We start from the raw sequence: 22456 nt of genomic DNA, 5'->3' as shown, positions 1-22456 counted from the left end.
GGTGTGCCGCAGAAAATTACCCAAATGTCACTCACTGGTCCAGAAAAGCAACTGTTGCATCAAAGAATTCATAACCACATGCTCTCATTGATTGTATGATTGCACTATTTGTGGTATGCAGGCATTGTACAAAAGGGGCCCCAGTATTCACAGAATCACATATCCAGTTCATAACAACAATTAAATTAGATATAGTCACCTACAAATGAAACAGAGGGCGCTTGTTTTATTGAGCAGGTCTTGCATAGAAGCCATAATAAGGCCATATCTGTGTATTATTTTAAATTTTAGGCTATGGTATGTTTGGTTTTTTTTTCACACAGGATGTTAGAGTGCCGTGGGACATTTTAAGTGTCAAAAGTGTGCCGTGGCACAAAAAAGGTTGAAAAACACAATTGTAGACCAAACCTATGCATAAATCTTAAATCACTAATAGTTCCAAAACTACAGCCCTTTGAAGCTTCAAGTCATTGTTGTGAACAATCCTTTTTGTTCAACTTCTAACATTATTGGCTCTTTTGGTATTTCACACACATTAGTGAAACTGTGAATAGAAGTACATAAAGTCTATCTATCTATCCATCTATCTATCTACATATTCCTGTTTGTTAAAAATTAAAAATCCAATCAGATCAGACGCATCTTGTGTAATTTCCCCTCTGCTCGTTCAAAAGGTATGTGACACAAATTCATGAGATTTCCCCCCAGTCATATATGGATTATAAGGTCATGTCCATGCATTAACTTTTGTTGGTATCATTTTCATATTGTCAGAGCATTTTTTTTTTAAAATTGGGCTTGATTTTAAACTTATCATTTCACCACAAACAACATTTTTTTTTATTATTTTTCCATATATCATTCTGTATGTGAGGAGCATCTGTCCAAAATTTGGGCTTGTTGCTGAGTTTCTTTAGAGATTTTTAAAAAATGTTGTCAATCCACTGAATTTGTACTGGATCTGCAGTGCCACTTGTGGACCACGTTTAAAACAGAGCCCGAGACATTCTCTGATGTAAGAGTCACTTCATAGGTTGCTTGTTTCTCTCGCCAGTCGCGAGATCTGGCAACACCGAGTGGTTCCGTAACCAGCGCGCGATAGTCGACTGTGCAGCAGCCAGCACAGGGCGCACTGAGACAACCCGATATCTTGCATGGTCTCGTTTTAGAAATGCCGAAAAGAACCAAGAACACTGAAGACCCGTTGAAAGAAGCAGCCGGAGAGTGCTTGCCGAGAGAAAGCAATGAAGAAAACAACGCGGTTGCAGAAAGCATGACAGAAAGCGTAGTCTCAGCAGCGGCAGAGGAAAACCTAGAAGAAGAAGGGGACTTTGAGTTGTGGGTATTATATATCGTAACCGTTAACTACCACATTACTTGGGTAGTTCTGATTTCGTGTGCGAAATGTCTTATGATAGTGTGCTTTCAGCTCACATAGTCCGCGGTATATGGTAGTTGTTTTATATTGGACGGTGGATAAGTGATGGGACCAGTTGCACGTGATGCGGAGAAATATTCTTTGGTCACCGCCATTTACCGATTTACGGCTCCCATTGACTTCCATTCAACACATGTAAACAAAACGTCAATTATGTCCTCAAACTAACGCCGCTGACTTATGCCAGCAACCATGACTTTGATAATCAACTACGTTTTCGTACAACATCGGCTATATACAGCAATAATAACAGAATGCTTGCATTCCCCTTGTCCATGAGTCACGTAACCGTCGTCTCGCTATCTGGAGAAATACATTTTGGTCACCGCTATTCTTTCACACAAACATACGGGTATTTGTGGGCGTTTTGGGGAGGTAACCAGGTACGCCATGCTGTTGGAGGTGCAAACAGCTGCATTGCCATTGAGAACACAGTAAGGAGCTGGCTCAAGGGTTTTAAAAGTATTTTCTCGTGTTTAGTTGTAAAATGAAGGCATAGTTTTTATAGCCATCCATGCGTGTTCACGGGGCGGGGGGCAATACGGTTACATTAAATAATAAAATGATACATGATATATAAAAGCATACACCTAATCGTGTTAAAAAGAAGAGATTAAAAATGCAAAATGACAAAAACAGATATTTACAGAGAAAGAGGGAAAAAAAGCACTCAACAGCAACATGTATTTCATACAATGACTCAACTCATCACACAAGAGGTATGAGATCTTTGCCCCTGCATATTAATGCCTCCCATTTATGTAGGGTGGATACCTTGGCCTTGTTTACGCGAGCAGTAGGCTATGATATTCTAAATTGACTATCATCTACATAACTTATCCAAAAACGTTTGAATGGTATACGAGGATTGATCCATAATTGTACAGTCTAGATTTTTTGACGTTAATCACTCCTATGATGTATTGCTGTTGTCTATCCAAAGTAAAATTGAAGTTAACCGATTGGTAAATAACCAAAAATCTGATTGTTTGCACCTCTAAATGGGCAGTGAGTGACATACGTCTGTGACGAGAGTTTGTGTGAAAGAATTTACCGATTTACGGCTCCCATTGACTTCCATTCAACACGTAAACAAAACGTCAATTAAAGGAACCGTATGTAAGAAATGTAATTCAATTAATCATAAAATGGCCCTGATTTGTCACTAGACATTAGGAAATCATGCTAATTTCAAATACTTATATCACTGACAACAGTAGTCCGGCCAGGATATCGTCATTTAAAAAAGTGAAGTTGCAGCCCTCAACTGATGTTGATGTTTACATATTTGTGTTTTGGCCTGATCCACCACCCTCCACCTATCTAGTAATCACAAAGTCAGTAGTGTTTCGGCATCTGGGTTGCCAGCTCTGCTCTAGTTACCACATATGCGGTGTACACCGCTCTACAGTATTTTGAAAGTGATTGTAGTACCAGTTTTGGCCAAAATCCTACATACGGTTCCTTTAAGTTGTCACTGACTTATGCCACTAACCATTTCACTTTGATAATAAACTACATTTTGGTACAGCATATATAGAGCAGGAATAACAGAATATGGCTTAAGGTGAGACATGGCAGGTGAAAACATTTTTTCATGCACTGGTCAATTTTGAGTTTTTGGGCTAACTTGAATAAGTGTTTATTTCATTACATTGTGTTTACTCATGCCTGTATATTTCTCCTGAATTCACCAAAAGTTAGCATTCTAAAGCCTGTTACATACCTGCCACTCCCGACCGGTAGCGCAAAAATGTGACGTCAAAATTGCGCCATTTCCTCTGTCGCACGAGAAATTTCAGCCTCGCGCAGGCAGGTCGTGCACAGAAGATTTTTTTTCAGATGCTCGCCACAAGCAGGATGAGCTTGAAGCCAAGATCAGGGAGCATGCGTGCCTCTATACAGGCATCAACCACATTCTGGCATTTCATATAGCCTAGCCCACATCTTAAATAAACATGATATTTGAATAGTCAGTTTGAGAAGAGAGAGAAATTACCAGCGAGAGTTCGTGATTTTTTAATAGTTTGCTGGATAAGTTAATGAAGCTACCAGAGAGAGATGTAACACAGGGAATTAAGATAAAAGAACTAGGACCCAGGGACATGCCAATAATCCAGCAAAAGGTAACGAAGATATTTATTTTCAACCAAAGGATATCTGCTAAGACCTGAAAAAAATCTCTTTCCACCTTAGGAAATTACACAAACTCATCTCTCAGCCAGAGATCAGCCAACTCATCTCTCACCAGCCAGCTAGCTAATATTTCCCTCGGGATTGAATAAAGTATCTATCTATCTATCTATATCTATCTAGCTGCACACACCTTGGAAACTAGATGGTAATGATAGTAGTTGTGAATTGCAGCAACCGAATCTGAAGTATCATCATTGAGGCCAATGCTGCTGACAGCTCACCACCACGGTGCGACCACCACGCGCGAGTATAAATGGTTACGGCGCTCCCGTGACGTCACATTGTCGCGCTACCGGTCGGGAGTGGCGAGTATGTACTACCGTGACCGTGATCCAAAACATATCATATGTAGTACCGTTGGAAAGCTCTGTTTTTCCTGTATCACGTAATGTGATCCATATATATAGACTTCCTTTGTATCAGTAACCAATCGCGAAAGTTCAAAGGCGAGTCTAGGCAGAGGGCTTTATTTTAACGATCTGAAACGTAAGTATCAAACGCAAGTAGCTTTGGGGGCGGATCTTGGGCGCTGTTGCTATTTTAACGGCGGGATAAATGACTGTTGTGCCGGACGCAAATCTAAAATGGGGTGGTCTGAAGTAGCTGCATTACACATGGGTGTGGTTTGGGCGTAACGTGCAATAAACCAATCAGAAGGCCTTTAAACACAGATCACGCAAAATTTGCGGGAAGAAGAGACGTTTTTTTGCGGCATCGTGTGTCTGAAAACGAGGTGAAATTTTGCCGGCCTGCTGATCTGTTCACATGATCCGGCATTTTGGAGGCAGGACCAGCTAGCAAATTAAAACGTGACGTGCAACAGGGGGCGTGTAGGGTGACAGTCGTAGGCCTTATGGGTGCGCCATCAGATGCAGCAGTTGTGTGATTTTTTTTTTTCTTTTTTTCTTTTTTTTAACATGCACAAGAATACTACATCAGACAAACAGATGTACATTACACAAACACATACTGTAACTTAACAAGACATCACATTGACGTGGCTTATTAACACAACATAACATTAATAACAGAAAGGCTAAGGATGATTTGCGTCCAGGATGATTACAGATATGATTATCAGGGATGAAATTGATGACCGGAATGACAAGATGGGGGGGTACGGATGGTAGCTCTGAGAGTGTGAATGAGGTGGTGTTGGGATGGGGGTGTGGGTGGGGGGGTAAGGGGTAGTGAGTGTGTGAGGATGGATGTGTGTGTGTGTGTGTGTGTGTGTGTGTGCATATGTGTAAGGTTGGCTTGTTGTTGGGCCAGGAGGAGAGAAGCTGGAACACAGAGAGGGAGGGTTTCAGAGGAGAGGAGTTGTAATTATTCTGTTAAAGATGAGTGTAATAATAAGAATAACTGATTGCCTGATTGATTGACAACCTGGGCACCCATTAATGGCCACAGTTCCACCCACCCCCGGCAGTTATGGCGATGAGCTGACAGGGGAGGACCTGCGTGCCACCCATCCCCCCCAGGCCCCCAGCATATGCACACATCCCCCACTACCACGACCAACCACACCTCGCCCCCAGACCTCCACCCAACACGCCACTCTTGACCTACATATGTATGTGAATGGCTAGGTTGACTATATCTAGTGTGTAGCATTAAAAGAAGTGGGCATGCATGGTGAATATCTGTCAGGATTTCCCCATGCACACCACACTTACCCTCTGAAGATGTATGCCTCCTCTGTAATGTGTGCATTAAAATAAGTGAGGCATGCAGATAGACACCTGATGAGGTATCTACCTGCACTCCACCCTTACCCTAGCCTGTTTTATAGTTTTGTACTCTCGATGCCGTGCTTCTGGACCAAACAGGAAAATGAGGCCAGATTATTGTCTTGAAGAATGTGTTGAAGGTGAGCGATACCCTTTCCCATCCATGTGTGAAAGTTAAGTGTTTTTTTTATTGACGGTGAAATCTGGGTTATTCCAAATCGGGGTGCGAATTGATGGTGCTATAGGTGAATCAGTGATGTGGTAGAATCTCCACCAGGCTGTCAGAGTAGATGAAATTGTTGGGGCTTTGAAGGATGGATGTTTTTTGCTTGACTGGCTGCAGAAAGGGAGATCTGAGATTTTAATTTCTTTACAGATTGTTTGTTCTAGGTCTAACCAGGTGTTGTCTGAGGGGGTGGGGTGTAGCCATTTGTAAATGAAGTGGAGCTGATTGGCCAGGGCATAGTGCTGGAAGTGTGGGGCCTCTAGTCCTCCCAGTGCTTTTGGTTTTTGGAGAGTGGTGAGTTTGATCCTTGGGGTCTTATCTTTCCAGTAGAATTTAGTGATTAATGAATCGAGAGACTTAAACCAGAGTGGGGTGGGCTGGGTTGGAATCATAGAGAGTAAATAGTTTATTTTGGGCAGTATTGTCATTTTGATTACTGAGATTCTGCCCATGATGGATAATTCCAGCGTTGAAGCGTTGAAGGTCATCATCTATTGAAGTGAGTAGAGGGGAATAATTTAGGTTAAATAAGTCTGACCGCCTGGGTATAGGTGATATAGTTAGTGCAGAGTGGAATAGGTGAAGAGTTGGCCGTCACATCCCAGCTGTTGGGATGTAATGGGAGAATTGCAGATTTATTCCAATTGATTGAGTATTCAGAAATTTTAGAGAATGTGTCAATTAGTTTGATGGTTTCTTTTACTGATGTTGTGGGCTCTTGAAGAAAGAGAATGTCGACGGCATAAAGGCTGATTTTGTGATGCATATATCGGTGAAGAGTGAAACTTTGTGATGTTAGTCCATTGTGTTGTGATGTTAGTCCATAGTGTTGCACGGTGTATCGATACTAAAAAGGTATCGCGATGCAAAAAACGATACGATTTCAGACGTTTTTAGAATCAATACTTTATTAAAATAATAACGTTCTGTGTCAGTGTGAACTGCTGCTCTCACTGCTCCTTGCACGCATCTAGGCAAGTGGGCGTGTCAAGCAGGCAGCTCTGAGTGAGTGAGTGCGCAGCCAACTTCAACATAGTTCTTTGCCAACAGTTGTTCTAGGCCTTGTGGATAAAACAAAAGGGCCAGTGAAATCTGCAACTATTTCGGATACATCGCGAATTAAGGCAAGGTACACAAAGTCAATTTAAAAGCAGTAGGCTACGCATGGAACTTGGCTAAACACCTCGCAGACATATCCCAACATTTTTAAAGAGTTCAAAGAACGACAGGTTAACGAATATGCTATAGAAAACACGACTACATGGTTAGTGCCAAGTTCTTCTCTTATGTTTTAGTCTAGCCTAAGTGAAACGAGTATGGTTCTCTGGGATAAAGCGAACCTTCCTTCATCAATGAATTTTGACGAGACATAACGAGCTGTAATCATTTTGACGAGACATAACAAGCTGTAATCATAGGGTGCTAACGTGATGAAAGCGCAATGTTCACGCCAGAATAACATTACCATAACTTGTAAACGATCTTTCATGTTCGGTCAGTAGCCTACTACTGGTAATATTTGTCATGGCATGTAGACTGCAATTTGTTCAATAATTATTGCCCAGATGTAGGATAGGCTACCCGAAATGCGCTAATTAAAGCCCACAGCATATAATACCACTGCAGCATGTTGAGTCCTAATAATAATAGCGGCATATTGTTACAGTACGTGCTAGCAAATCATGTTATCAAAGAAATAGACGTAATGTAGGAATGCACACAGATATATTGCAACAGGTAATGGTGTAGGCCTATCTGACAAAGACCTGAGTGGTTGGAACGTCGTACTTGTACACTGAACACGTCAAGGCCTAGGGTAGCCTATACTGTACATCAGATGGCCTAAAGATTAGGCCCCTCTGCATAGCATTCAGTGATTTGCATGCAATAATTTTAACACTGACCTTGATCTAGCCTAGTTTGGCTATTTAAAGCTACTTTATTGCCAAAACACAACACAATGTAAATTAACTGTAACAAACAATAAAGGACTTAATCACAGAAAGTAGGCCTACTATTTTACTGACTATAAAAAATAATAATTATGTAGGAAGTTTAGAACCCAGAATTGACCTACACACTACAAAAGTGCACCAAATTCAACACAAATGACTCAATACACTTGGAGGAGGTATGAGTCCTTTCTTCTCCAGATATCTTAGGATTTCGCCATAGTATCGTTTTAGTATCGAGCATCGTGATATTTATGGCAGGTATCGTATCGAAGTCATAATTTTGGTATCGTGACAACACTAGTCCATTGGTGATTACTGTGGCTGAAGGAGAGGTGTATAGAAGTTTAATCCAGTTAATGAACGACTCCCCGAAGCCAAACCTCCCTAAGGTGGAAAACAGGAAATTCCAGTTCACCCTATCAAATTCTTTTTCTGCGTCCAGAGTTGCTATGATGGTATTATCTTGAACATTTGTGGAGTGATACATTATATTAAACAGTCTGCGGGTGTTGGTGGATGAAATTCTGCCTTTAATGAAGCCTGTTTGGTCTGGGTGGATAATGGATGGGGTGACCTTTGCTAATCTGTGTGCTAGCATTTTTGCGATTATCTTATTGTCCACATTGAGGAGAGAGATTGGCCGGTAGCTGGATGGCAATGTTGGGTCCTTATTGGGCTTGAGGAGCAGTGAAATTGAGGCTGTGGTGGAACTAGTTGGAAGAAGTCCTTTCTGTTTTGATTCATTAATCATTTTGGTGTAAAGTGGAGCTAAGATGGTCCAAAATTGTTTGTAGAACTCAGCAGGGAAGCCATCCGGACCTGGTGCTTTATTATTGGGCATCTGTTTCAGGGCATCAAACAGTTCTTGTTGAGTTATAGGTGATTCCAGGTTATTTATTTGGGTCTCATTGAGTTGTGGTAATTTGATGCTGTTTAGGAAAGAGTCTATGAATTCCTGATTGGGGTTTATTTCTGAAGAATATAGTTTATTGTAAAACTGGTAAAAAACATGATTTATTTCTTCAGGTGAACTGGTTAGCTTCCCTGCTGAGTTCTTTATGACTGGGATTGTTGATTTTTCTTTGTTACGTTGAATTTGATTAGCTAAGTATTTACCTGATTTATTGCTATGGTGGAAGTTTTCCTGCTTTAGACGGTGAATCATAAATTGAGTGTGTTTATTGAGTATTTCATTGAGTTTGAATTTATGTTTCCTAAGTTTTGCCTGTGTTTTGCCTCTTTCAGTTTTGCCTCTTCAGTTGGGTTGCTTGCATTGGTTTCTTCTAACTGTTTAACTTTATTGTTGAGTTCTACTTCCTGTTCTTTTTCCTTCTTTTTTTTGTATACTGAATATGAGATGATTCTTCCTCTGAGTACTGCTTTTCCTGTTTCCCACAGAAGGGAAGGAGATGATTCAGGGGAGTCTTTCACTTCTAGAAAGAATGCCCACTCTCCCAACAAAGCTGATGAAATTTGGGTCTTGTAAGAGGGATGTATTAAAACGCCATTTGCTAGATGGTTGCTGCTGGTTAGTTATGTTCCATTTAATTGTAACTGGGGCATGATCGCTAATGACTATGGGATGAATTGTTGAATCAGAGATATTTTTTATTATAGAGTTGCTGATTAGAAAATAATCAATACGGGAATAGGAGTGGTGGACCGGAGAGAAAAAATAGTAGCATTTGGAGTCTGGGTGCTGAAGCTGCCAACAATCACCAAGGCCAGAATTGCTCATGAACTGTTTATTTTTTTGTGGATTGCCAGATTCGTTTGCTTTTAGAGTGATCAGATCTGTCAATTGTGGGGTCTAACACTGTATTGAAGTCACCTGTGATTATGATGGGGCAGCCAGATAGAGTTGAGATGGAGGTGAAGAGGTTCTGAAAGAAAACTGGGTATTGTCTGTATTAGGGCCATAAACATTAGCAATTGTTACAGGGTATTGTGAATTGAGATGTTTATGATGACAAAACGTCCTTCTGGGTCTGTGATGGTGGTGTTATGGATGAATGAGATTCTTTTGTTAATCAGAATACAAACTCCCTTTTGTTTTGTATTGTAATGAGCTGAGAAAATGTGATTAAATTGTCCTTATTTGATACGGGTGTAGTCTGATTCTGAGAGATGAGTTTCTTGTTGGAGACAAATGTCAGCTTTTAAACTATCCAAATGATTAAAGATTTTGAGCCTCTTCGCCTGAGATCCAATCCCACGGATGTTCCAGGTCAGGAATGTAAGTGGTACCATGTTGTGATTGTGCAGTTATGAAAATGTTTGATAAAATGGGTATTTGTGTGTGTGTGTGTGAGAGTGTGTGCAGGTGTCAGTTAGATAGGAGAGGGAGAAGGGGGGTGGAGGAATAGGTATGTAATGTGGTGTGTGAATGAGATGTAAAGGGTAGGGGCTGAGAAGAATATAGAGAATAAGGAGGTAGGAATTTGGTTCTGGAGTGGTGACTGCGTGAACATGTCCTGTATTCTTTATCTGCTTTGGCTGGGTCGTCGGGTGTGTCTTTAGAAGTTGGCAGGGGAATTCGGAAAAAATTAGGTTATCGCGCATGCTGCGGCACTGGAGGTCTAGTGTGTTGTTTGTTCTTAGGATTGTTGTGTGATTTTCAAAAACCATGGCGGGAGAACCGACTGCACTTTGGTTAGCTGCTGCGCACATTTTTAGTAGCCTACCCTATAAATGCAAGTGAAGTTGCTTTGCATTATAGTGCATGTGTCTGCTTAGAATGTCGGATTCTTGCGATTGCGTCTTTGGACAATAAAAAGTAATTTGGAAGGGAAATTGAAGAGAAGCAGGGAGCAGTTCAGATGAAAGACTCAATGATCTTAAACGCAGTAGACAAAGACGTTTGGCTCTGCGCTGGGACCTAAAACAGTGCCATATAGAAATATTCAAATGGGTGAGCACAGAAGGAAAAAACGGGTGGGCAAAGCTAATTTGATTGAACATAAGAGAGGCCTAGATTAGATACACTATACTGTATATGAATCATAGGCATGTTATATTATGACATAAAAGTGGAATTTATGTAACGCATTTGATCACAGCTGACAAATTACACAGAAACATTTTCAACCGAAGCAGAACAATGCACGAATGTAGCTTCAGCACGTCACATTAAACACAATTGAAAGACAATAGATTGACCAAACCACGCAGTCGATAAACATTTTAATCTTGCGTAAAACGGCATGAACCCAGCATTGGCAAGTCACATAAAACACAAATTGAAGCAATAGATTGACCATTGGACAATCCTATTGCAAAGCATTTTCATAGGCAACGTGCTACGTTTACTGAGTGCTGACTTGTGCGTCTTTTTTGCAGGGTGAACGTAAACGTAAGCATGATTTTCTGAACTGGGGATTATCACTAGTTTTACCCTCATAACTTTTGACAACTGAAAATAAAATGTGATACAATGAACATAAAACATTTTCCTTGTGCTTGATCGCCATGTTGCCTAGTCTAGTCTGTTAATCAAATTAATGTATGAAAATAAAGTTGTGCATCATGTTATTGAAGGAGAACGTTGCTATTCCCTAAAGATGAGTCAGCTATGTTGATCATTCATCTACAAATGCTTTTGTTATGGATGCTATAAACTGTATATTACATGACAGTTTGTAAGGGTAAAGCCTGTTGTCGTAAGTTTTGCGCAAGGTCCATAGGCTACAGCAAAGTGTTTCTGGAGTGAAACTTTGAATTTAGTCAGGCTTGTGTGATAGAGATAGCCTTGCCATATTCTTCTATCTCCAACTAGCTCATATTGAGAAAATTGCATGACTGAAATAACAGTGGACTAACTATGGGTAACTGAGGGTAACTTGTAGACCATAAAGGTAAGAGTTCACATGCTATCTCTGCTATTGCTGCTTTTGATCGGAATTTTGATTGATTTTCGATCGTGCTGCTGCTGGGGCATTTGGGTTGAATGGCATCGGCATGCAGTTCTGCAATGCTGTAATTTATGTCATCAACACATCCGTGATTCGTAGAAATAGTGTTGTCACGATACCAAAATTATGACTTCGATACAATACCTGCCATAAATATCACGATACTCGATACCATGGCGAAATCCTAAAATATCTGTTAGTTAAAGAAAAGACGCAGACCTCCAAGTGTATTGAGTCAATTGTGTTGAATTTGGTGCACTTTTGTGCAGGTTAATTCTGGGTTCTAAACTTTTAAACTTCCCACATAATTATGACCGCCGCTGTGGCCGGGCGGTCATATAGGTTTAGTCAGATTTTTTTTTTTTTTTTTTTTTTTTTAGCATGCCCAAATTTCCGTCAATGATTCCGGGACACTGAAAGACCGGGGTACCACGAAACTTGGTGGACATGTAACCCCACATGGATAGCATGGAACCATCGTTTTTCGTTTTTGATCTGTAGCCCCTCCGCTGAATTGGACCCCGAAGGAGGGTAGGGCGAACACAGTTTTCTGTGAATATCTCGAAAACCGTAGGGTTTAGGAGGACCATTTTTTTGTATGTTGATCTCAAGGGGCCATGTCAACCCATTCCATAACCACTCATTTCATGTATAAGCCACCTAGTTAAACACAAAAAGTAAAAAAAATGAGGTGGTGTAATTGAAGGTATCTGTGACCTAACATAGTCAAAACTGCACAAAATTGGAAGTGTAGGATCATTATGACACCCTATGTATGCACGCCAAGTTTTGTGGAATTCCGTTCATGGGGGCCACACAATAAATTAATTTATGTTACTATACACCAACTGGCCTGTAGGTGGCGGAGACAGTTTTCTGTGAATATCTCGAGAACCGTGGGGCCTAGGAGGTCCACCTTTTTTGTATGTTGGTCTTAAGGGGGCATGTCAACCCATCCCATTACCACTTATTTCATGTATAAGCGCCACCTAGTTAAAATTAAAAGCAAAAAAATGAGGTGTTTTTCATCTCAATATCTCTGGCTGACAAGGTCAAAACTGCACGAAATTAAAAGAGTAGGATCATTATGACACCCTCTGAATGCATGCCAAGTTTTGTGTACTTTCGTTCATGGGGGCCTTACAATAAAATAATTTATGTGTACATTTAGTGGCATTACACCAACAAGGATTCAGGACACTGAAAGACCGGGGTACACACTTGGTGAGCATGTACCCCACATGGATAGCATGGAACCGTCATTTTTCGTTTTCATCTGCAGCCCCGGCTGGACTGGACCCCCAAAGGAGGGTAGGGCGAACCACAGTTCTCTGTGAATCTTTTATGGTATGTTGGTCTCAAGGGCCCACATCAACCTGGCTCATAATCACTCATTTGTGATTTGCCCCGGTAAAAAATGAAAATCAGTAGGATTAAAGAAAGCCAAAATAAATATTCATCATCATCATCATGGCTGCATTTTCAGTATTGGCGAGAAGTAGTCGTTTGTCCACTAGATGGCGATCGTTGCAGTGAGGCGTAATTTTGTTGGAAGTTAAAAGTGGGTTGGAAAAACAATGGACGCTTCATACAAGGACTGTAATTTACATAGCGAACATCTAATAAGGATAGGGGCGATGTTCACATGAAGTGTAATTCCCATTTCTTCTTGAAGCGAAATAAATCTAAGGATGTTTTTCGGACATGCTTGGTTTTACTGCAGATACGTTAATCTTGTAATATCAATAAGGACCTAGGTAATGTTACCGTTAAGCGTTGGTTGAGTGATGGAGGCATTTGATTGATTGCATTTGTAGAAAACTATAAATGCGGTTATACCAAGCAAATTGATAGCAGCACTGTTTGTATCTTTTCGACTGTCATTTATTGCACGTGCTACAAAATCATTCTGTGCAATGGAAGATTTACCAAGCGTTACACGGTCTGATACAGTTTTGCCTATACATGCGTGAGACTGAGGCGCCTGTTTATTTTGTTTTAAAAGCGTGCAGGGGTGAGAGGGGAATCGATGTGCTTTGATTACAGCTTGGTAGTTGTAGTCTGTGAAATTAAAAAAGCGTGTGTGTGAAAGTATCAAACAATGACACCTTCATTTCATTATGGCTGCTTTAGCAAAACACCTTAAGCTACTGTGTAGTGGATCCCATTTAGAAGTGGCTACTTCATTCGCGCTTTCCTTGACTCATGGAGCTGCGTGAATGTTATTACAACTTTTGCCGCGATATGACAGTTTAAGTCAGCTTGATACTGTAAAGGCGTAAGCCATTGGTTTCAAAGGAGATTTTATTTGTGTAAGCCAGCATAGCCTATTGACAATTTATGTTGTCAATAGGCCTATATATAATCCTACCTGTAGCTTAGGGAAGCTAACAACTTTCTATTAGGATCTAGTTTGTTAGTTACCGTTTTGTCATAACTCCCTGATGCATTTTTGCATTTAGAATAGCCAGGCGTGTATATCTCAATCGGAAAATTAAACAATATCAGGTGCCTATGGACTAGGCTGGGTGAACCCAGCCTGATCTCCCGCTATTTATTTTTGATTTCTTAAAAGATTGAGCTTGGTCTGATGAAAGCCAGACTAGCCATGGACCTCAGTTAAACAATGCAAGGGAACATGAATCAGCCTATATTTGCACTAACAATAGCGGACAAAAGCTTTTCAACTTTGACCCGTTAAAATGTGTATGAACAGTCTAGCGGCGCATTTCATCAAGGCCCATTTGGACATGTCAGTTATTTGCACCACTGGTTAGATGTAAAACAGCATTTCGTTTCAGACTAGGCTACTGTTACTTAATTTGTGCATTAACAATAGCGTTTCAGACTACTGTTACTTAATTTGTGCATTGACAATAAAAGTATTACATGAACTAAAGATGACTAAAATCTTATGTAGAAGAAGAAACATTCACAAAAATCCATCCATCCAAAAATGACCTTTGTTTTGATAGCTGTTGAAAAGCGGCATGGAACTGACAGAGATGTTTTTGTTTATAAATACATAAAAAATAAATAAATAAATAACATTATGCTGATACCTTTTGCTTTTCCCAAATACAATGTAGCCTACAGGTGTAAGTGACCTTTCATCAATCCAGTTGCAATGGATGAACTGTGATGAACTGCCCTACTTGTGATTGTTTAGAGATTTTAAAGGTTTTATAACAATTCTACATCTTCTTTGGCTATTCTACAATCTATTCACCTTTTCAGCACCAGTAGGGTACTTTCTGTGCAGCCGCACACACACACTCAGGCATGCCAAACAAGCATACACAAAAGTTTCAAGAGTGGGGATGGAGTAAAATATGGAGACAAATTGAAGTGTGATTTATTTTTGCTTGAGCGGATGTACAGGACTGAGCGGCGGTCATATTTTGTACCGCTATGCGGTACATCTAGTTGTTATTTTTATAGTCAGTTAAATAGTAGCTTGTGTGTGAATAAGTCCTTTATTGTTTGTTATAGTTCATTTACATTGTGTTGTGTTTTGCCAATAAATGTTTTACCGATAAAAGCACAAAATATTAATGAGGCAATAAAATGCAGTAAGTTGCATACAATTCTAGAAACAGACATTAAATAAAGTCAGGTATTTTGTTGCCATATTAGATACAAAGTTGTATGGCAAATTCAATAGCCTATCCCTTTAAATCAGAAAATATTTATGTGTGTATATATGGGTATAAAAACTATTTTAAAGGACGAAGGGCCCAGGGTCGGTTTAAGACGAGAAGCAACAATAACATGTTTCTACAAAGACGACACACATCACATGTATAAATATTTTAAATAAAACGGCACAAATGTACACTTAGGGGTAACCGGGATGCTGCGCTAGAGTTCAGTAGGGTGACAGCTGCAGGTAAGAAGCTTACTCTGAACCTGCTGGTTCAGGTGCGAAGAGACCTGTAATGCCTTCTGGAGGGTAGTGGTGGGAATAGTCTTTGGTTGGGGTTGTCTGATATATTTCTAATATATGTAATGATAAAAAGGGATATCCAAATTCCTTGAAAACTTTGGGGAATACTTTATGTAAAGTCTTTATGTGGTAAGTATCCAAAATGCCTTGTAATGGTTGATATTAGCCTTTAAATATTCACAAATAGTTGTGACTGCACCTACAATGGTTTATAAAGCTTTTTTGTTTACCTCATTGCCATTTGTAAGAGGTCTAAGAAGCCTAATAATGCTCAGTGAAACCTCAAGTTGTAAAGGCTTGCAAGACAGTATCATAATACTTCATGAGTGAAGTAATGGGTATAAGTTATATACTAATCACAAGGCTTTATAACATATGGATGTATTTACCAGACTTTTTATCTTATGTTTTTATCTAACAAAACACAAATATTTTTCAACTCTCGTAAAACCACCAATTACCAACCCTTTCGTTTGAAAATTCTAAAACAACAATGTTTTTTAATGCTTCAAAATAACATTTTATAAATGAACCTTACATTTTTCAGTAGCCATGGGTGTGTAGATTTGAACAAAATCTAGTTTGGTTCTTACCGGGGCTTTTACTGCCTGAACTATCCGATTTTGTTTACCACGCTCAGAGTTCAGTGCTAGGCTGGTGGGTGCCTATTTCCAACCTTTCTCACGGCACACCAACGGTTAGACCGAGAATTCTCGTCTGCAAATCAAAATTCCACTGGAGCTCCAAGCGGATTTGTACACGCAGCCTTACCACACTGTTTACAGCTCTTCGAGTCACGGTAAAATTTAATTTTTGGTACGTAGCTAATTTAGATACACTTATGGTTAGGGATGTAACGGTATGAAAATTTTGGTCACTAACCGTGAGGTTACATTATCACGGTTTTCGGTATTATCACGATATTTCTAAAAGTGTGTTCAATATGTTCAGAAAGCACTGATAGGCCTACACAAGCTGAAATAGTTTCAAAAAGTGTCCCGTTCACTTTTTTCTTCATGTTTAATTGGCTATGTGGTTATAGCTTAACTTACCCTACCATAACTTGGAGTTTGCTATTTCTGTTATTTGTATGCAATGAGTGAGACCAAAGTAAGCATTCAAAATAAAACTTTAGGCTACTGTATTCTCCTGATAACGTGAGTGGAATGGATTTAATGTGGACGTGAACATAAAACGCAGAGTGGCTACATGATACAGTGCATTTTGCGGTGAAAAAGTTCCGCCTTTTAAAATCAGGTGTAGCCTAATCCGAATCGTAGTTAGAACCATCAATTAGACTACAGAATCAGTAGGGTACCAGTTTTGTTCCATTGTACCAGGCCTACTGTATATCAAAAGCAGGCTCGGATGAAGCTGGGAGGGATTAAACACACGGTTTCCACACCGCGGTAATCAACAGTGATGATCATGATGTTTGAAATGAAAACGGTAATTGTTATCGTCAACATTTTTATCGCGGTTTACCATTATACCGGTAACCGTTACATCCCTACTTATGGTGTGGGTGCTTGCATTTCTTTAGGAATCTGCCGTCTTGGTTTGTATAGGTAAGGGATAATGTATAGAACGCCAGTCATTATTGGGAAAATAAGTCCCAACAGGGCGAACCGGACCCCAACACGCAGCGGAGTGGTCTTGTTCGCCCTGAAGGGACTTATTTTCCCAATAATGACCGGCGTTCTATACATTATCCCGCTTATTATACGGCTACTTGCCAAAACGAAAATCCACTTTTATTTGTTACCGTTTCGTTGTGGCTTTTGCTGAGAAACAAACACACGCTGAACTTGAATCAAACATTCTTTAGAACACTGATCAACCGTCTGCTTTCACTTTTGAATGAAGTTCCAATGCAAGAAGTGGACTACTTGCGGAGTGATATGAAAAACTTAAATCAGCAGCACAAAACCTGTTGCCATTGACAGCGTAATTATATGTTTGCAGCGGTAATTACATGAAAATAATTTACCATAGAACGGGAAATCCCATTCAAGTCAATGGAGCGTTCTACTAGCATTGTGAAGAGCCGTATAATAAAAATGAATATTAAATGACACATACACGTAAGAGGTTGGAAATACGGGACCTGTCAGTAATAGGTGACATTTCTATATATTCAATATTCATATTTCTGTTGCTGAAATTATATGCAAATTACCATATATTGCTTCATTTACATATTTAAACATTAGATTGTCCTAAAGAAGCCTCATGTCAAATGTGATGGTTTATCCGCCTGCTAACAGTATTGGTGAATATGTGCACTAAGAATGTGTCTTGTAATGGCGTGCGTGCTGAGTAGGGGTGGTTGAGTGTGTGTGTGTAAGAGAGGTGTTTGTGTGTTGATTGAGTAGGGGTGGGTGAGTGTGTGTGTGTGTGTGTGTGTGTGTGTAAGTAAGAGAGGTGTTTGTGTGTTGATTGAGTAGGGGTGGGTGGTGTGTGTGTGTGTGTGTGTGTGTGTAAGTAAGAGAGGTGTTTGTGTGTTGATTGAGTAGGGGTGGGTGATGTGTGTGTGTGTGTGTGTGTGTGTGTGTGTGTGTGTGTGTAAGAGAGGTGTTTGTGTGTTGATTGAGTAGGGGTGGGTGAGTGTGTGTGTGTGTGTGTGTGTGTGTGTGTAAGAGAGGTGTTTGTGTGTTGATTGAGTAGGGGTGGGTGAGTGTGTGTGTGAATGATACTGACCTTTTCATGCGTACATTTTAGGGAGTCTGAATCTGAAGACTCTGATTTGGAGTCTGAAGATGAGGAGTCGGACTCAGAGCCTGAGCCACCAGCAAGGAGACCAAAGAGGGGAACAGAGAGCAAAGGCATTGAGGAGACTACGACAAGCTCACCCGTGGAGGCATGGAACGGCACAGACGAGGAGGACATTGCACCTGAGCCACCATCATTCAGACCTGCCCGCACACCTGGTGCCCAGCTCTTGAATGGAGTGTCATACACTGTATTAGACCTCTTTCAGTGTTTCTTGTCAAACTCCATTTTACAGACCATTGTCATTAATACAAACAAATATGGACAAGAGAACCACACAAAATGGAAGAAAATAACATTAAAGGATTTGTACTCGTATTTGAGCATGCTAATCTACAGTGGCTTCTTTAAAGTGACCTCTATGTCAGATTACTGGAAAATGTCTGAACTGTATACTTTTTCATTCCCTAGTACGGTCATGTCATGTAAGAAATTTAGCGACATCGCAGGCTCAATTCAATTGAGCGACCCCAAAGATGATGCTGCCAACAATAAGAAAAAAGGCACAGCAGATTATGACCGTCTTTGCAAAATTAAACCCATGTATGAGGAGGTACGACAGAGTTGCAAAGCCTGCTACCATCCCCGACAGAATATTGCTGTAGATGAAAGATTGGTAAAGTCCAAGGCCCGGACTGGACTGAAGCAGTACATGAAAAACAAACGGAGGAAGTGGGGCTTTAAGTTTTTCGTCTTGGCAGATTCGAGCAATGGATATACCTGGGACTTCACTGTGTTTGAGGGGAAAAACCATCATCGGACAGGAAAGGGACTTGGCTATGACACAGTAATGGATCTTGTCACACCAAAGGTGCTGGGAACTGGTTACAAACTGTATGTAGACAATTTCTATACCAGTCGGACCCTGTTTCTTGACTTGCTGGAAAAGAGAATTCGGGCATGTGGGACAATTCGCTCCAACCAGCTTGGACCCCTCAGACTTAAATCAGGGCAGCTGGACAAGAAGTCTCCCCGGGGCTGCATCCGTTGGATCAGGGACGGACCCATCGTGTTTGTCCAGTGGAAAGACACAAGAGATGTCCTGATGTGCTCAACAATTCATAAGGCCCACGGAGAGGACACCGTTCAGAGGAATATGAAGGATGTAGAAGGACAGTGGGCCATGAACAGCATTGCTGTTCCACCAGCCATCCTGGATTACAACAAGTTTGTGTTTTTTTTTATAATATTACTGTTTTGAATTGTACAGTCAACCGACAGTGAACTAATAATTGACCAAGAAGACACAAAAGTATTAGTATGTTTGTGTGCAAAAGTAGTAGTTTGTTTGTCTGTGTTTATTTCCAGCACAAGTTTTGTCTTGTCATTTTCAGTCAAATAGAGATCCACAAAATAAAAATTTGGCTTGGGTATGAATTAGGGTTGCAACAAGTAATCAATTAAGTGATTAGTTGTCAACTATTATGTAAGGGATAATGTATAGAACGCCAGTCATTATCAGAAAATAGGTCCCAACAGGGCGAACAGGAGCCCGACACACTAGCGGAGGAGGCTTGTTTATTCCTGAAGGGACTTCATTTCCTTTAGTGACTGGCGTCGTATACATTGTCCCGCTTTATAATACTGCTACTTGCAAAAAGAACGTTGGGAAATTCCCTTCAAGTCAATGGAGCGTTCTGCTAGCATTGTGAAGAGCCATATAAAGCCTGTTTTATGCTTCTGCGTTGAATCGACGGCGCTATGGCAAGCCGATTGAGCATTACATAATACCCAATAGGAGTCTTCTACCCACCCTCTCATTAGAATTTGCATAATAGCCGTTTCAGGCACTAGTTAACTAGTGAGCTGCTTCAATGCCACACATGCAAACTAGTGAGACTTAAATTGTTCCACTAGTTAACTAGTTGTGGGTGGGATTTCGTGAAATTCTGCACTGTGATTGGTTGTCATGTTCTATTTGGACATAGGGAGCCAATAGAAAGCCTCTATTTCCAGAATTCTCCGCTTCCTAATTTGAATTCTGCGCCACTAGTTGACTAGTGTAAATTTTGTCTTGAACTAGTTTACTGCTAGTTTGCGTTTGTGTGTTTTCCTGCCTTTGTCTCTGTTGTATTGTTTGTTTGTTTGTTTGTTTGTTTGTTATTGTGTTTCCTTGCCTTCCTACTATGTAAAGCGACCTTGGGTTTGAGAAAGGCGCTATATAAAATAAACTTATTATTTATTATTATTATATTACTAGTATACATTTATGACTATCTCACTAGTTAACTAGTTTGGACAAAGGATGCATCAACTAGTTAACTAGTGAGCCTACTGCCATCACCTAGCTAGCTAGTAAGCCATTTATGGTTAACTAGTGACATTGACCTACTGCAACTAGTTAACTAGTGAGGTATTTTGCCTTCACTAGTAAACATGTGCACATTTTTGGCTGTCACTAGTTAACTAGTGAGACCCAAAAGCCTATTAGCTAACTGGTATGCATTTTGGCCTTTTCTAGTTAATAGTGGACATTTCTGGCTCTCACTAGTTAACTAGTGAAGCTAAAATGTGTTCACTAGTTAACTAGTGGGCATTTATGCTGTCACTAGTTAACTAGTGTGCACAAACATGGCTCACTAGTTAACTAGTTGACAAAAATGGCTTGCATGTTGGCCTGACATCAAGATATCAGAATAAATGCTCAAGCGGCTGGCCAAATTACATAAAAGTTAACAAGTGGGAATTTGACATTCAGTAGTCAGCTAGTAAACATTTTTGTACCTTACTAGTTGACTAGTAAAATATAGAAGTCTTTAAACTAGTTAACTTTTGCACATTTCAATGTCCACTAGTTAACTAGTGAACATGCTGAGCATTATTAGTTAACTAGTAAGACATGAAACATGAACTAGTTAACTAGAGAGAATTTGGGCCTTACCAGTTAACTAGTGGGCATTTTGGCTGTCACTAGTTAACTAGTTCACACAGAAATGGCTCACTAGTTAACTAGTGGGCAGAAATGGCTTGCATGTACATGACAATTATGCCTGATATCAAGATATCTGAATAAATGCTCAATCGGCTTGCCATACAGCGCACCCCCGCAGATCCCTCTGTGTCGCCGCAAACCCCTCTCTAAACCCCTCGGCCATAGCTCGAAATTGTAGAAGTAGTTTGGTATATTGCAGTAAAGAGGAAAGGCTTCAAAATTCTCTACTTCAGGTCATCATCTACTCTGACATTTTACAAATAAAACAACTGTCTGATTAATAAAGAAAATGGATAAATCAACTGGGGGGGGGCAGGAGAGTAGCATTAATAACTTTGGCCTAAGTGTATCATTTCTATTGCAATGAACATTTCCATCATTATCTTTTTTTTGTCCTTACAGGAACATGGGTGCCGTGGACCACTCTGATGCCCTGATAAGCTATTACAACGTCCTCCACAGAACTAAACGGTGGTACAGATCTTTCTTTTATCACTTTGTGGACATCGCCGTTGTGAACGCTTTCATCCTTCACAAAGAGTTGGTCAGTGCTAAAGGAGAGCGGGTGATGACACAGAAGAAGTTTCGTGAAACGCTTGTGCTCGAACTCCGAGCAGCTGGGACCCCTAATACCGCTGCACAAAGAGCCCCACTATTCCATTCTGATAATTATCCAAATGCTTGTAACATCAGAGGTGTCTCACACATGCCTGTGTACTTTACTCCTGATGGTACCCAAGGTCGGCGGAGGTGTGTGCTTTGTCATTTGAAGACTCCATTAGGTTGCAGCACCTGTGATAAGCCTTTGTGTTTCCGCCATGAGCGACAGTGTTTCAACCTATGGCATGACCAGCTTTAGTGTCTGTGTTTTTTTTTGTATTCTGCCAAACTGTATATACCTAGTGTGCCATATGTTAGTGGTTTTTTAGCACTGCCTTTATTCATTTTTTTGTACAACTTCTATACAATAAAAATGTATAAGCATGCTTCTCTTATCCTATGTCAAATTATTGACATTTAATCTAAATGACTGACGGTAGGTTAACGAGTTCTGAAGAAGTAAACCTTGGTTGATTAATTGATTGTTATGCTGCAGTATACAAATGCAGTAATTACTTATATGAATCCATGTGAATAATTAACAATTTCTTAATAATATGTATCCTGATCATAGTTTGACCACAGAAGAAAAAGATTGTGGCTGGATTGTGTAATTTAAAGCCAACTTATCCAAACAGTGGGGCAGTTCATCTTCAAATCTCTACAAACTAAAAAGGGCCTTGTAGAATGTAGGTGGTTCAGATAAGGTCCTCACGGGCCAAAAGATGGAGATAAGTTGCCATGGTATAT

The 22456-nt window shown here is 40.2% G+C and overlaps 1 protein-coding gene across 1 annotated transcript; it reads left to right on the top strand.

The window, feature by feature from the left end:
* Positions 1 to 1022: 1022 nt before the first annotated feature.
* Positions 1023 to 22092, top strand: LOC125311670 (piggyBac transposable element-derived protein 4-like). The gene is made up of 3 exons (XM_048269934.1): positions 1023 to 1338; positions 18124 to 19341; positions 21509 to 22092. Exons 1-3 carry the CDS (start codon positions 1172 to 1174, stop codon positions 21963 to 21965), a joined length of 1842 nt encoding a protein of 613 aa, XP_048125891.1. The 5' UTR covers positions 1023 to 1171; the 3' UTR covers positions 21966 to 22092.
* The last annotated feature ends 364 nt before the right edge of the window (positions 22093 to 22456 follow it).

The sequence above is a fragment of the Alosa alosa genome, chromosome 18 (assembly GCF_017589495.1).
Source record: "Alosa alosa isolate M-15738 ecotype Scorff River chromosome 18, AALO_Geno_1.1, whole genome shotgun sequence".
Classification (NCBI taxonomy): domain Eukaryota; kingdom Metazoa; phylum Chordata; class Actinopteri; order Clupeiformes; family Clupeidae; genus Alosa; species Alosa alosa.
Note: the sequence above shows the minus strand (reverse complement) of the source record. Positions and strands in the feature narration are given on the sequence as shown.

What these genes read in the sequence shown, in the direction of transcription:
- LOC125311670 (XM_048269934.1), top strand. Translation starts at nt 1,172, where the DNA reads ATGCCGAAAAGAACCAAGAACACTGAAGACCCGTTGAAAGAAGCAGCC. An exon ending in GAAGAAGGGGACTTTGAGTT is followed by an intron (nt 1,339 to 18,123) that starts GTGGGTATTATA and finishes CGTACATTTTAG; the next exon opens with GGAGTCTGAATCTGAAGACT. An exon ending in GCCATCCTGGATTACAACAA is followed by an intron (nt 19,342 to 21,508) that starts GTTTGTGTTTTT and finishes TTGTCCTTACAG; the next exon opens with GAACATGGGTGCCGTGGACC.